The following is a 16,742-nucleotide window of genomic DNA, read 5'->3' as shown; positions in this document are numbered from 1 at the left end:
TAGATTTAATATTATTATTTTCCTGGTGGTTGACTTTTTTTCTATAAACTATAGCTAAACACGCAAGGCCCAAGAAAGATAAGTAAAAAGCATGTTTTGTTCTGTCTTTGAACATGTATGTTATTCTGTATCAACTTTACAAAAAGATTAGTTGACATAGTGATGTTAAACACAGTAGATATTGTAACTATAGTACTGTATTTGTTAAAATACTTATGCTGTTATAACTTTCCATTTGGTTGTACAATATCATTTAACTGTATGCCTTAATTAAGTTAATGAACCTTTGAAATGTAATTCAATTTAATTTTTGTGTTAAATGTAGAAATATTTTTGTCTCATTTGGAAACAGAAGACTTTTTTATAGTCTTTTTTTCTTGCAGGCGTCCAGTGCCCATTGTGCCTCCAAGACAACCAGACCGGCCTCACATCCCCCAGCGACCCCACTAAATATTACAAAACAAAACAGAGATGCAATGTTCTCTCTCAGATTACAGATGGGTGCTGAATTCTTTACAGTCTCCTGCTAGGTATTAGTGTTATTATTGAATATTTAATAGTCAGTGGAGTGCCGTGTACATTCTTACTTCATCCCAGGAGCAAAGATTAGGTTCACGAGAGTAAGACCTGTTTTGTTCACCAATGACGATTTGTCACCTATTGTGGTAAATTAACTATGGCATGCTATTTTATTTATGAGAGTATAGAGATATATTAAAGTTTATCATAAACATCTCTTAACTAGATTTGTTTACGCATCATTCAGGTGAATTTATTTGAAAGTTTTATATAGTCATTGCACATTGATATAGGATATAAATATAAAGAACCTTGAATGATGTACACTTACCTGCTTTTGAATCAAAAGTTTAATGCAAACCCCAACACCTTGTTTAAATTATTAATTATCTTGAGTCTTTTTTAAATTACTGTAGAGTTATTTCTGTTAGTCACTGTTACTGCCAAATAGAATAATAAGTCTGTGATACTGTCCTCACATATTGGATGCTTAATTTATATACTGTATAGGATGTCCATAAATTGTCTGGCCTCAAAATAACCTACAAGTACCTGAAGGCAGCTCTCCATGCTGCACTATCGTGCAGTCTCTCTTGTCAGGTTCCTAACTCTGTCATTTTTTACAACCTCTCCCCTATATCATTCTTGGCTGATCCCAGGTTCTCCTCCCCTCCACATATTGGCTCATGCACTTCTTGACCCAATTGGTCTTTCATTCACTCCACTTGTCCAAACTGTGTCAACCTGCCTCAACACAGAACTTTGCCAATATAGTACAGTACTCTTAATACCCAGCCCCTCTCTTAGCTCTGAACAGGGCCTCCTGACTTTCATTTTCACATTATACATAAACCTGATCATTCTCATTTTAGCTCACTCAGGTCTGCTTATGTCATCCTCTTTAACTGCCCATGTTTCACTGCCATACAACATCACACTTCTCACACCTGCTGCATACGTTCTTCCTTTCATGCAGAGGGAAGGTCCTCGTGTTGTTAATAAAGGCAACAACTCTCTAAACTTCATGCAGACACTTCTGACTCTTGCAATTGAGCAGGCTTCAAACACTCCCACTGGCACTGGTCATATCATCTAGGTAACAGTATTCATTGAGCCAGTCCAGGGACATTCCCCTACTTTCACTATTTATTCTCAGAGGTTTTTGGGTCCTCATAATGCCATAACCATTCAAACAATGTACTCCTTGACTCTTGGCGATCTCATTGCCCATTTTAGTATTTCACTTGCTACTCTGTCAAATGCCTTTTCAATTATGAAGTACAACTTTCTTTCCTTCCCTAAATATTTTACTTGTATTTGCCTGGCCATAAATATTGAATGTGTTGTCCCCCTATCTGGCATAAATGCAAATTGCATTTGTTTATGTTCACTCTCTCCATTATCAATTTCTCCATACTTTCATAACCTGATCTAGCAGCTTCATGCTCCTGTAGTGCGCCCACACTAAAGTGCATCACCTGTACTCTTGTAAGCACTCATGATCACATTCTTCCTCCAGTCATCTGGAACAGGCAAGTATAATATAACCAGTGTGTTCTATCGATAATGTTTTTGTAGTACCTAATTTTTAAAATGGATCAGATAATTTATGGACACCCTGTATGTATATAATAGATTAAATTGGGTAAATTACAGAGAAATTTAATAAAAATTGACATGTTCTATAGCACAAACTAAAATTGGTATCAACACGTTGGCTGTGGTGGTAGTGCACATGTAGAAAGGTTTCAGCTGGTGGGGAGGAAAGGAGTCGCACTAAACAACATACGAGGGATCCACTCATGCTCGAGTCTTAAAATATACTGAACTAGTGTCTTGCCAGTTTTGTAATGAATATAATAAGTCCCCTCACAGCAAGTTTACTGGGCACTTGTTGCTAATGATGTTATCTCAGGTGAAAACATTTAGTTGAGATGTTGCCTTTGGAATTATTGGGGGAATTGGAACTTAGGTCTTGTTGTTCTTGGCTGGGAATAAATGTTAATATTTTTAAAAGTGGAGGGGGGAAAACAGAAAAATTGGGACCTTAAGTCAAAAACGTGTGCTTGAGGATGAATGTAAAACTGGTCTTTCATTTTAAATGTATTAAAAACTCTTCATTTGCTGTGGTTTGAAGACCTTGAAAATAAACCTGAACTTGGAAATTGAAATTGCCTATAGTGTAAGAACCAAGTGAAATGTGTTTCCATCTTTTCATGTGGGTTTAATTTGTATACTTGATTTTTATGTAGCTGTAAGTTCAATGAGAGGAATAATAATTTACAGGGCTCTAAATGTTTCATCTTAAGAGGTACTTGGGGGTGATCAGGAGGTGCTTCTCAAGAACAGGTGATGGTCTGGGACCTAAGATTTAGTATTTCACCCGATAACAGAGACAAGTTGAAGCAGGTAATGTTAAATTTTGAAAATCATGGAGTTGTACTGTGACAAATAAGTCCTTCATAGCACCATAGGATTTAACTTGGCTTCCTGGGTTGTGAATGTGACCGAAATAAACCATGTTTTGTTGGACAAGGGGTGGTTAATTGGTGTCTAGGGTATTTGAGTGTGTTAAACATGTGATTGGCAATTTTTTTGTTTCTTTACACAGTGATTAGGAAAGTGCTCTTCTATGTTTAGTTGATGTAAATATCTTTTTGTGATTTGTAAATCTACTTTTCCTACAAATATTTGAATTCATATAAAATAAAAGATGTCTATGTGTTTGTACATGTTAGAATATTTTTAATGATTGTAAATATGTACATTAAGAAGTTACCAAGTGTCTGAGGTAGATTTAAGTATTTTTATATAGATTTTGTAGGGTGAAGCTAGTCAAGCTTGCCTATGGAAAATAGTTTATTTTAACTGCGAGGAAATCTGTTTTTGGATATTCTCTTCTTTAAGTTAACATAGGCCATAAATTTATATTCTGGTATTTCTACTTTATATTACTGTCTCCAAAGCAAAAGACCTAATTTACAGTGCTCAACTTAATTTCATTTGCTTGTGTAGAATTTGGGCAGATATTTTACAGTGTGTTTCTTTGTACAGTATATGTCTTGAGTGTTTGTTTCATAATAAGTGTGTGTTATTTTGGAAGGTCCGATATTATCACTGTGATGGGTATTTGTCTTGAGGTTCACCTCCAGTAGTTTGCAAGAGTTAAGTGTAGTGTAAGAAAGTTGAGGTCGTTAGCAAGTATGTGTGGGTATTTCTTTTTGTTATCTTAGCACTTTCCTATCACTTTCTACTCTTATTTTGTTCTGTTCTCCTCTGTCATTCTCCCTTATCATTCCCCACATTCATTGAAGTTTGTGTACTCCTTGACCCACCACCACATGAGATAAGAGTAGAGTCATTAGAAGTTTGTAAGAACTTTGATGTATTGGACTAATTAGAGGGAATGACTGTCCGATAAAGCCAATTTCCGATGTTTCAAGCGTGTCCAATATAGCAACGCTCTACTGTATCATATTATTGTTGTATGTTTTCATTGCCATTCAGTTTTGGTCAGCATCCTAAGAATTTCTTAATGGATTTACTCTCCACTTAGAGGCATAAAAGTACTGTACTGGAATAGGCAGTGTTCAATTTTACATTTCAGTTGACTGTTTTTCAAAATTCTAGTTTCAGAGTCTTACTGTGCATGCATGGTATGTCAGCATCACTAGAGCAGGTTTGTTTTAACATGACACACATATCTGGTGATACTTTGTGTTATGATTTGGGGACTGAACTTCCATAATAATTTCTACTTTGACAAATGTTCTACATGATATGACGTTCTCTCCTGGTTTTATTGTAGATGTTATACTTCAGCACCACCTCCAGTGATTCACTTCAAGTGAGATGAGTTTTGGAATAGATTCATTGACATCATTTACTTACTTGGTTGATGTTGGTAATTCTGGACAATCTAACATGCTCTCTTCAGACAAAATTCCCTGGACATCATTTACTAGACTCTCATGTTGGTAAGGGATTGGAATTTTAACACCAATTTACTCATAATTTTCATTGTGCAGTTTTATACGATGTATTTTATTATACTGTAACATGATTAATTATAAAAGGCAAAGATGGTCAACTACAGATCAATCATGTGTATGACCCAGATATTACTGAGTGTAGAGAGAATTTTGGTTACTACTGTGGAGGGTAAGACTGTTCACATGATGGTGGAAGTGTTTATGTATGAGACAGTTGGTAGGGGAAGATCACAGCCCAGCTTGGCACCCAACAGTGAATATTACTACTTAACCTTAAAGGATGACGGTTAGCCCTACAAGATTGTCAGTTCAATACATGATAGTTTAACACTTAATTTGATGGTTTAGTAACACAAGGATGATGGTTTATTTTGAGTATTTAATCATCAATGTATACTCTTTGACACTGTAATTACCTTTTAGATGTTCAAATGCAAGGTAACTGCTTCACCTAAACAATTGTTCAATGTCTTTAATAAGGCATCTGATGAAGATTTGTTAGTGACACAGTTATGGTGTGTGACAGAATCCTGTGTTATACTGTACAGTGATTCAAGAGCAGGAAGAACATATTAGCAGCATCCAAGGTGTGGTGCATCATGTCAGATTTATTAATGGCATTGGTTGCGTGTATTAAAGTGTATGTCTTTGTGAGAGAGAAAACTATTGTATTTCCACGCTAACCTGACCCATAAGCCACACCCCTCTTCTATAAAAATAGATGATTAGCTCAAAGAAAATGTTTTTGTAGCTGTCCATTTATTCATACTAAATATGTTCACAATTGGTAAGCAGACCTGTTATCTCTAAACTAATGTTAAATAACTGGACTATCAAAATGCAACTGATTTCAAGACATTAGCACTTTGGAGAGGATGTTGTACCAAACATAAAGCAAACAAACAAATGGTACCAAACATAGCATGTTCTTGAATAATGTCTCTCTACACGAGCTTCAGGCATGTTGACTGAATACGGACCATAGTATCTAGGAATAATCCAAGAAGACCTGATAACTTACCACCTACACTAGCTAACGATAATACTGGACTCGATATGTTAATAAATTACCATGAAGGTTTCTAATTACTACTGGTTAGACTGTGGTAAATGAAGTAAAGAAAGTTGCCCATAATTTCAACCTGTCTGGGGATTAAACCTGGGACCACTCACTTACGAGGTGAGCGTGCGAACTATACACCACAGGTTTCAAATACAGTATCATGCCAACACCTGATATGTTCCATTAAGTAGATATGTCAAATACTCTAATGATCAAGTGGTGATGTACAAATGATGAGAGGAGCTGGCAGTAGGGGACAGGAAAGTCTCATCAAGTCTTCAATGGTAGCATCTGTGTATAGTGTAATGCAACGCAACAAATATGTTACCTTACCTTAACTCTTAACCTCCTTGCTTTTATTTATACAGTATTCATTCAGTTCTGTAGGTTTTCCAAACATTTCATATTGTCTGCATCTGTTATAGTGACACCCTCAGTAATAATGCATTGCCTCTTTCATCCAACATTACCATTAACTGCTCTCACCCTCCTGTACTGAACAGCCTCAAAAAAACTTAGGGTAGCCTCAATAATCATTATTTTTAAAAAATTCACCTTTACTGTAGTTATAGTTCACAAAGTGTCGCAAAAGAGATAGCAAACAATTATTGGGACATATTTTGCTTGCCTGATTATCACAATCCTCCATAATTGTGATTTGTACATTAAGAGATGAAATAGTTGCCCAGTACAGTACTGTACTGTACCTCTTTGTAAGATATAAATCTCACATTGGGAAGAGTTACTCCTCCGATAAATATTGGATGTAAAGATTCATATGGAAAAGATGCGAGTTGTGGTATTGATTAACACAGTTGGGGAAACTTGAATTTTGAAGGACTATCATTGACTAGGATATCTTGTTTAGATGTTTTATTTCCCTCAAGGATTTAGTGTTTAGTTGTCTGTCTTCATTGTTTGGGTAGAACTTACAATGCAAGAAATGTCAGATTAATGTGAGTGATGCTCCCCTTTTGTAGTTGTGGACCTTAATTGCACAGGTATTATTGGCATTATTTCATACCATTCATAGGGATGTATTTTTATGGGGTACAGTATGAGCAGCCTACGAGATTATGTCAAGAACTAACAGAGGGCACAAGACATTATGATACTGTATAATGGTCAGAGGAAGAAGCGATAGTGGAGGCTGTGGTGATTAGATCTGTTGAAGGAATAGATGTAATGGTATAAAAACTTAGGCTAGAATGAGAAAAGTGGCACATTAAGGAATGTAATGTGGATGTACAGAACATCTGACTTTTCCATTCAAGGAAATGTGAAAATATTTTAAAATAACTTTACATATCCCGATTTTTTTTTTTATCTAATTTAATGCCTTATCGTGCATACTCGTGATAAAATTTTTCCTCTATTCAGAAACTAAAAGATCAGGTTGTGAATAAAAATAAGGAATTTTTAATAGGAAAGAGGATGTTAAAGTACACTTTATTTGCTAGTATAACTCCTCCCCGACTTACGGTGGGGTTAGGGACCCAAATCCAGGTCGTAAGTCAAAAATGCTTAATTAATACATAGAAAATCTAAAATGGGTGTCTTATTTTCTTCTCAGCACCACAAAACTCTCACTTTTAAGCATGCCAGCCATTTTAAAGTGAATTACAAACAAAAATTTTGTATGCGTACTGGTGTTGGGACTCACTTTACACTTGTTTTACACTTCACTTCTCTCTCCAGTTATTTCTCCCCTTTTCTTTGAAGACTTTATGTCCCTTGGTCCACCCCACACATGCTGGTAGGTAAGTAAAGATAATAAAAAGGATAAGTGGAAAGAATAACTGATTGTAAGTTAATGTACTATTGCAGGTAAGTTTATTTATACATCTGGTGTGTGTGTGCGTGTGTGTGCGAGAAGATAGTACGATAGGAAAGTCGAGAGGTCATTATAACACACATTTTTGAGAGATAATACAGGTATCAAGATATGCTAAAAAACCTCAAGTATTTAAGAAGTATAGTTTATGATATATCTAAACAAATCAAAAAAATTTTCTCCCAAGATTTTAAGTTTGACATTTATATTAACATTCCATTGTGTTTTGTCACTAGGCAACCTTGGTATCATTCCATAAACTTGCCAGCCATTAATCTCTTCCTCACTGTGTCTCATGATGCAATTTCGTACCTATGTAATTTAGTTGTATGTTTATTTTTTAAATTAATTAATTAATTGTGTAACTTCAAGATTGACAGATTTTTGGAAATATGACACTGGAGTGTTGTTAGATCTCGGTACAGTATAACGTGTGCTGCTGCGTCAGGACTTCTGTAAACACATCTCACTTTTTACCCCCATTACTGAATATTGTAGGGATATATTGTATCTAGATAATGTATATGCCCTTATTGATCAGTGGTGCTGTGTATTACAGAATGTTCTCCCTCCAGTCATTTGTATTCATTGGATTGTTATTGAAGATGAAAATAATTTAATTCAGCTGTTGTTTGAAAAAAAAAAGGGATGAATTACTGTACCACCACATAAATTAGATTCTCATTGTTAGTCATCTTCTAGACAGTTTGTCTCTTTCTTTTTATTGTGAACTGTATGACAGAATGAAATTGAATAAATATGTCCATAATATGGTACTTTATATAACAAACCTTTAATACTATCATTATATGAAAGCCCTATATGTATAAAAGCCCAACATAAAAAGAACACGTACAGGTACTTAACACTTTTGGGTTTAGGTAGGTGCTCGGGTCTAACCTATTACTGTATATACTTGTTACGACCCTCTTCCTTTTCACTGCTTACCCAGCTTCCACCACTGGTTACCAGTGGCTAGGGTCATGTGTACAGAAGCAGTAGATATCTCCCAAGTGTTGTCGAATTACCACTGGCTGTCCCGCCAGTCCTGATGATAGGTATCAGTGTACAGGCAGGTAGATTTCCACAAGGTCACAGAAACACTTGTGCACTGTAGTCTTTTTTTTAATAAGCACCGATTCTTCAAAACACTGTTAACAGTGTAATGGCTTCACAGCCAGGACTCCACACTTCGAATATATAGTCAGCACACTTCCAGTGTACAATTCCTTAACCTTTTCACTTTATATAAATCACAACACTTCCACAATACTTGCACAACAACTGTCTTCAGTTGTTGTGCTAGGCTTATTGTTTACACTATAACAAGTGATCGACTCACTCCTAGCCTGCTCGCTGCTATTTATATACGCCTCGTCAGATGCTTCTCGAACATCCTAAAATCACCCAGAGACGCCTGGGAGATTCTAGAACGTTCTACTCCGATTGAGGCTTTACAATAATAAGTAAATCATAACAAAAAAGATGCAATACATTCTAGAGTATTCTTAAATAATTAATACATGATAATCCTGAAACTTGGTAGGTCTTCTCTTCTTCTGCTGCTGCTGCCGACATACTGGGATGTCTTCAGAATCCTCCCTTGGCACAGCAACCTCAGTCACACCCTCAAATCGGTCCCCCTCTCCTGTCATGTCCAGTTCCACTAAGAGGGAACAGTGCTCCTCTTCCTGGTCCATGGTCGAGTTCCTGGATCGGTACGGGCCTGAGTTCTTCCAGGATCTCCAGTCTGGTCCTCATCTGTGGTAGGTGACTGCTCCTCAGAGTCTTCCCAGGTGTACTGCCCTGGCCCATGATACTGCCATAGACGATTGACATGTACTACCTTTGGCTGAGCCTTCCTTCTTCCTCTAATCCAGTAGGTTACATCTGAAAGGCATTCCACTACAGTGTATGGTCCTTCCATGGATTATGCAACTTTGGTGACTGACCTTTCTGCAGAGGGTTATACAGCCAGACCTTACACTCCCTTGGACACTCTGGCACTCCCTGGAACAATCTGGCACTTCCTGGGACACTGGGTCTCCCTGGGACACTCCGACACTCCCTGGGACACTTTGGCACTCCCTAGTATACTCTGGCACTCCCTGGAACACTATGGCACTCTCTGGGACACTGGCACTCCTTGGGACACAATGGCACTCCCTAGGACACTCTGACACAACTTGAAACATTCTGGCACTCCCTCGGACTCTGGCACTCTCTGGGATACTGGGACTTCTTGGGACACCTTGGAATTCCCTAGGGCACTGGCACTCTCTGGCACTCTTTGGGACACTAGCACTTCCTGTGACTCTGGGACTCCTTGGGACAATCTGGCACTCTTTGGGACTCCTTGGGACACTGGCACTCCCTGGGACACTGGGAATCCCTTCCCCCACCCACAAGTTCTTGGACACACACCCCACCTACCACACACACACACACACCCCCACACACACATACAAACACACCCCACCTACACACACACACACACACACCACCTACCCACATACACACCTTACATGCTCTCACACACCCTACCATCTCCTATTCTCTCCCTTGGCCTACATTATCCGATCTGCCATTTTAGTCGCGGAGTGTGTAAGGATAATTATTTGTTTAGTGGGAGGGCGGGAGGTAAGGTGGTACCGTACTGGCGTGTGTGTTGTGTTGTGGTAATGGTCTACTGATACTCCGGAGCTTCTAACTAATGAGGGTCCTCCAGCCGTATCACCTGACTTCTCTTCTTCCTTCCTTCTATGCTAACTCCTGTTTTTTTTCTTTTGCTCTTCGTCTCTCCCCCCCTTTCTCTACAGATCAAAAGCCTCCTACTCTTACAGTTTAAGTTTTATCTCTGAATGTTCAATATTTTTTTCCTTTAGGATAAGTTAATCCATAGTTGAAAAAAAAAGAGTGGGTTCCATAGGCCTGACGACCCATGAGGGGCAGCATGAATACAGTTAATCTTGAACATTTACTGATTTACGTTAGAATAATACTGATAATATTCATATACGCTGTAATTTGATGTTACTGTGTTATTGCTATGTTCAAATCAGTTCCAATTCTCGTAAAAATCTGAAATTTATTGGGACCAACTGAAGATCAGTCCCCAGCTTATCTCACCTTATAATTGGCCAGGCTAATGCTACCCCCCCCCCCTCCCCAGGTGGCAAACACACCCCTTGAACGAATCTCCAAAATGTTACAATGAGCTGGCCCCCAAAAATAAATAATACACAGATGGATAATATATTCCTAAACACAATAATTACGTAATATAACAGCACCGCCCCCCCCCTCAGTGACTGTACACGAAAGGCATCCTACTGCGGCTACTCAATCCTCCCCTGAGGCATTGTGATTGGTCGATACCTTTCCAGTATTGGAGGTCTTGCTGTGATTGGTGGAAACCTGGCGTGAGGGGATGGAACACAGCATCAGGAGTAATACGATTTTTCCGAGAGGTTCACTTCGTCCTGGACTTCAGTGGGAAAAGGAGTGACACGGTGAGTCCAGCCTTTCTCAAACACCACACACACAACCACACCTTGAGGAATTAATTCTAACCTTATACTGGGCGAATGCAGGTGTGTGTATGTGTGTAAAACCCCGTGGATCACCTGAAGATTAGCCCCCACCTAATTCTATCTTATGATTAACTACCTTCACGCTAAATATACATAGAATAACCCAACCTAACCCCCATAGGTAATGTTAGTGTTTAATCATCAGGTGTATTAAGCTTCAGGTGATCCCATTCAGTTTAGTGTTGCATTCACCTTACATTACCCTGGATCACTGCCGTATATGTCCATCAGTCAATTACTTATAAATTGGTCATTTTACTTTCAATATAAGAGTGTTTTAGATAATGAGCAGAACAATGTATAAAGATAGACAAAGACAGATTAAAGATAAGGAGGTTACTACTTATTGATTAAAACATTGACTTAGCGTACTTGTCATAAGGGCAGTTGGTTACAGCCTTGGTCCAGTGTTAGTACAGGGGGAAACCGGAGAGTACCCAGAGAAAACCTGCCATGTTTGCTGGGGTCACACTAGATAGCCTAGCACCCTTCTCACATCTCACCTGGGACAAACTAGTGAGAGGCACACGTTCTACCACCAACACCTTAATGTTTCCTGTCCCATAATGACCTCTTCACAGTCAACCAATCCTATCTCCCTCCATTGAAAAGAATTGGTAATATCTCACACAGAAAAGAATCGTAATGCGTGGCGCGGCAGGGAACGGAAGGTATGTGTGTGTGGTACTGATGCTACTAGTGGGTGGCGTGGTGACTGCCCATCCTGCCCACATCCTCCTGCCCTTCCAGCTGGAGTACAACATCAAGCTAGCTAGCGGCGAGGACATAACAGGTGGTGAGGTTGAGGTCACATCCCTAGAGCAGGACCAGCTGATGCAATTCCCCCCAGCACCCTACAGTCAACTGGCATCTCCCGATCTCGCCTCCTTCCCTCAACCACACCTGTACAAGTTGACCCCCAGCAAGCGAAATTACCGTGAGTACCTGTGTTACCTGGTGTCCTTGTGGATGACACATATAATAACCGGCTGCAGCTCTATTAATAAACCGTTTATTATTATTATTATTATACACACGACTATACTATAGTTACCAAGTCACGATTAAGTGACTAAAACATAGGATAGGTTAGGTCACTCTGTTTCCTCTCGTTAGGGTTAAGGAGTGGTTAAGTTAGTTTTGGTTAGATACTGTTTACTTTATTAATAAATTACCCAAAAGAGATGTATACCCATGACCTAACTCAGTGACCCCTTCAAAGATACACCGTTCTTTACCTTCTCTTAATCGAGTCAAAGTGCCACGGGTATAGTACTATCTTATTTACCAATCCTTTACGTACCTTATTGCCCAGTCAGAATACACGAAAATTAAACTGTGAAATGTTATGTTCATTAGCTCGAAGATTAAGCTGTTGACGGACGGACAGACAGACAGATACACACACTCACAAACAAGGATGACCAGACTCACCAATACTATAAATGATGTACTGTATAATTTAGATAAGTAGTGAGCATACGAGATGGGGTGGTGGTGGTGATGGTGATGTTACGGTGTTGTAAAGTGTATAAGTAAGATACAAGTGATAAAAACACGATATATAGGGCACGGGTGTTAAGTGTTTATGTGTAAGACGTGGTGAAGTATTGTAAAGTATAATTATAAGTAAGTAAAGTAAGTAAAGTATAATTATAAGTAAGTAAAGTATAATTATAAGTGGTGAGGGCGCTGCGGGGTGTTGTGTAATAAAGTATATAAGATTGACGTGGTAAGGAAGACGCCAAGTGCAGAGAGACAAGAGAGAGGTTATCCAGCCTTCACTAACGCTAACTGGTGTGTTATTACCTTCGTTAGTGACGCGCTGCCGAAGACTGGGACATCTGAGGGGGACCTGACACACCTGCCTCTACACCCCAGCACACCTGCCTCTACACCCCAGCACACCTGCCTCTACACCCCAGCACACCTGCCTCTACACCTTAACACAGCTGCCTCTACATCTTAGCACACCTACCTCTACATCTAAACACATCTGCCGCTACACCCGAAACACATCTGCCACTACACCTTAACATATCTGCCGCTACACCCAAACATACCTACTTCTACACCCCAACACACCTGCCTCTACACCCCAACACATCTGCCTCTACACACCTACTTCTAAATCGCCACACACCTGCCTCTACACCCCAACACATCTGCCTCTACACACCTACTTCTAAATCGCCACACACCTGTCTCTACACCCCAACACACCTGTCTCTACACCCCAACACACCTGTCTCTACACCCCAACACACCTGCCTCCACACCAAACACACGCACCTACGACCCATATACACGCCATCACACCTAAGGATCCTGACACCTGTGGGAATCACGCACGTTGATATTCACTTGTTCTCGCCTGAATTGATCCACCCTGTTATTGTCCCTCCTTCAATCCACTAATGGAAGTTTGGGTAAATATTAACACCTCCACAGGCCACCTTCATCCCCCACAGTATATTGTTTCGGTGGTGAACGCGAGTTATTGGAGAAAATGGGTGATCATTATTGACATCTTGGTCTTGGTGAATTTTGGGGGTGATATGGTGTTAGAATGTCCCTCTGTGTGTGTGTGTAGAAATGAATAATGATTTTTTATGGGGGGGGGGAATTGTTATGTTTATATTTATTCATTTGTAGTGTTTATTTCATGAACACATACACGCAAGACTCACAAGCAATGAGACCTATACAAACGTATCTACAGTACTCAAATAGAAACAAACATACAGACACACACACATCTTTTCTTACTCTCACACAAAAACCACACAGAAATACACGGGAGTACTCTTACTACTAATATTATTTGATTACCTGAATATTAGGCACCCTAGCTTATTTCACATGATGATTAAACACCCAACGTTACCTGCAGGGGTTAGGCTAGGGTGATTAATACCCACGTGGAATAACCTAAAGTGCCTAATCTTCACGTGAAATAAGCTAGGGTGCCTAATCTTCACGAGAAATAAGCTAGGGTGCCTAACCTTTATGTCTTCCTCCAGTGGGCATCGAGTTACCAGACTTCATTGCCCAGACCAACCATGGCAAACTGAGGGAACAAATGGAAGCTTCCGGCAAGTAATCACCCCCTCCCTCCTGCCCCTCTGACGTCACCTGTCCTGTTATATCAACTGTCTCATGTGATGTCACTTGTCTTGTGACGTCATACTGCCAATTCTGATGTCACCTGCTTCCTTTTAATGTTATTTACCCTTTGTGAAGTCTGTGATTTTTAGGTCCATGTACGCATTAAAAAGGTTTGCCTTACTCTTATCTCACACACACACACAGGTACCGCAAGTGTCGTGCCAATTTTGAACCCTTAATATGACCCCTGAACGAACCCATCCTAAAATGAATTAAACAAAACAAAACTAAATTTACCTACACCACCAGGCTTACTCAACCTGTGACGGAGAGAAACTGTTCACTCAGATGGCAGAGTTGTACCAGCATCTCGTGTGTTGCCAGTCAGTGCGTGGGAGGAAACACAAGTGATGTGCTGAGCTGTAGTGTATTTGAGGCTGAACACTACGGCAATGGGAATGTGAAACAACGACATGGTGTGTGTGTGGAGAAGACGTTTAGAGTGTCTTTAAACTGAAAACATGTACAAAATATAGGTGCTGGGGCGAGATACTGTTTTTATCTAAAGACACTGTAGACCTCTTCTTCACACACCCACACACAGGCTCCAAAGAACATTATTATGCCACCTGCAGTACTGTATCATTGTCTGTATGTACCTTTGATAACTGTTTAATATTGACATATACAAATACTGTAACGTACTGCAATACCAGAAGTATGTACAGTACATCCATCACGGAACAGACTATGTAATGAAGTATAATAAAGATTTGCTTAAGTGTAAAAAAAGTCATTCTACCCATTAACATCACATCACCTAACTGTGTTGACTTGTGATACAATATTATATCTGTATAGCCAAGCTAGATGTCACCAGCATTGAAAATGTATGGGAGTGTGAGGCGTGCTTCATCCCTTAACAAAGAATCTAAAACTCAAGCTACAAATTATTCAGAACAAGAAAGTGAGGTTCATTCTTGACATGAAATCAAGAGAGCACATTGGTCAAGAAGTCCATGCTGATTATGAATATGTGGTCCACGGTTCGATTGCAGAGTAATTGGAAACCCATAGTTGATGGCCAAAAACCACCAAAAATGTAAGTCTTACACCTTACAAAATTCTTGACCAAAATATACTTTTTTCACCAGAATTTAAATTTAAGGGGTTTAAATAATTAAGTACTTTCAGAATAATACACTAACCCCAAATCACACATTGGAAACCCATAGTTGATGAGTAATTAGCATTGAAAAATTTCATTAAAAAATTAAAATATTTCTTTTACTTTTATCCTCTTCGCCACTGATCGGCTTGTTAGCCGCTTGGGCGATCGGTCACGTCTCTTTTCCTTTATATTCTTCACCAAAAGGTCGGCTCGCTAGCCGCCCGGGCGATCGGTCACGTCTCTGTCACGCACTGTTGGCAAATACTGGGCATGCACCGGCTCCTGAATGTACCTGAACCCGCTCCAGTGTTGGTCAAGTCTTCTCTTGAAAGAGCTCACACTCGGTGCCGTCACAACACTTTCTGGTAGATTGTTCCAAGAGTTTACAACCCTCACTCCGAAAAAGTTTGCCCTCACGGTTTTCTGGACTTGCGGCTTCTTCAATCTTGAGCTGTGACCCCTTGTGGGGCGAGCGTCCGCCAGCTCCAAGTAAGGACACTCAACTGAGTAGTGCCCCCTGAGATGCTTATAAACCTCAACTAGGTCCCCCCTTGCCCGTCTGTAGTATAAGCTAGGCAAGTTCAGGCGCTCCAATCTCTCAGGGTAGCTGAGGTGCCGAAGTGCAGGCACCAGTTTGGTGGCCCTCCTTTGAACATTTTCAACCAACTGACAGTCCCTAGCATATCTCGGGGACCAGATGGGGTGACAGTACTCCAGATGGGGAAGCACTTCACTCCTGAAGATCGTCACGAGGGACGGACCGTCTAGATATCTGAACGACCTTCTTATAAGACCCAATAATTTATTTGCCTGATTTACCTTCTTCTCACAATGGCCCGAGAACTTCAGCTCATTGTCAACATACACACCTAGGTCCTTCTCACACACAGTCTCAACTAGTACATTTTCTTCATCCCGTTGGGACATATGGTACGCCTCCTTACCGTTGGTACGCCCCAGGTGCATCCTCTTACACTTCGTGACATTGAATCTCAGCAGCCATTCCTTCGACCATTCCTGGAGCCCACAGAGGTCCTTCTGCAGCTCTTCACAGTCCGCTTGGTTCTTAATTTCCCGAAATAACTTGGCGTCATCGGCAAACATTTGTATGGAGGAGTGTACAACGTCAGGCATATCATTTATGAAACAAACAAACAACAGCGGGCCCAATACACTACCCTGCGGTACCCCACTTGTTACAGGTACAGATGACGATTTCGTGCCATTAATCACCACACATTGCTTGCGGTCATGTAGAAAGTCTTCTATCCACGCTAGGACATTTCCCCGAATTCCGTACCCTTCCAGTTTGATTTTCAGCCTTTCGTGGGGTACACTGTCGAAAGCCTTGGCAAAATCTAGGTAAATATTGTCGATATTACCACCCCGTTCTAGAATATGGGTCCAAATATCCAATACCTTGAGCAATTGTGTCAAGCAAGAGCGCCCCGGCATAAAACCG

The 16,742-nt window shown here is 40.0% G+C and overlaps 1 protein-coding gene and 1 long non-coding RNA gene across 2 annotated transcripts in view; both read left to right on the top strand.

The window, feature by feature from the left end:
• LOC121876880 (dynamin-like) overlaps positions 1 to 8,177 on the top strand; it is a 78,901-nt gene extending 70,724 nt beyond the window's left edge. The window contains exon 18 of the mRNA XM_042382418.1: positions 384 to 8,177. Coding sequence (XP_042238352.1) covers positions 384 to 450 — 67 coding nt within the window. The 3' untranslated portion in view covers positions 451 to 8,177. The remainder of the gene's footprint in view (positions 1 to 383) is intronic.
• A 2,655-nt stretch (positions 8,178 to 10,832) lies between these two features.
• LOC121876819 lies at positions 10,833 to 14,879 on the top strand. Its single transcript, XR_006090821.1, has 3 exons — positions 10,833 to 10,920; positions 11,635 to 11,938; positions 14,025 to 14,879. It is a non-coding gene; the product is annotated as an uncharacterized LOC121876819 (long non-coding RNA).
• Positions 14,880 to 16,742: the final 1,863 nt, after the last annotated feature.

This window comes from Homarus americanus, unplaced genomic scaffold (genome assembly GCF_018991925.1).
Source record: "Homarus americanus isolate GMGI-L3 unplaced genomic scaffold, GMGI_Hamer_2.0 scaffold50281, whole genome shotgun sequence".
Taxonomy (NCBI): domain Eukaryota; kingdom Metazoa; phylum Arthropoda; class Malacostraca; order Decapoda; family Nephropidae; genus Homarus; species Homarus americanus.
The sequence above is the reverse complement of the archived record's forward strand: the minus strand, read 5'-3'. Positions and strand labels throughout refer to the sequence as shown.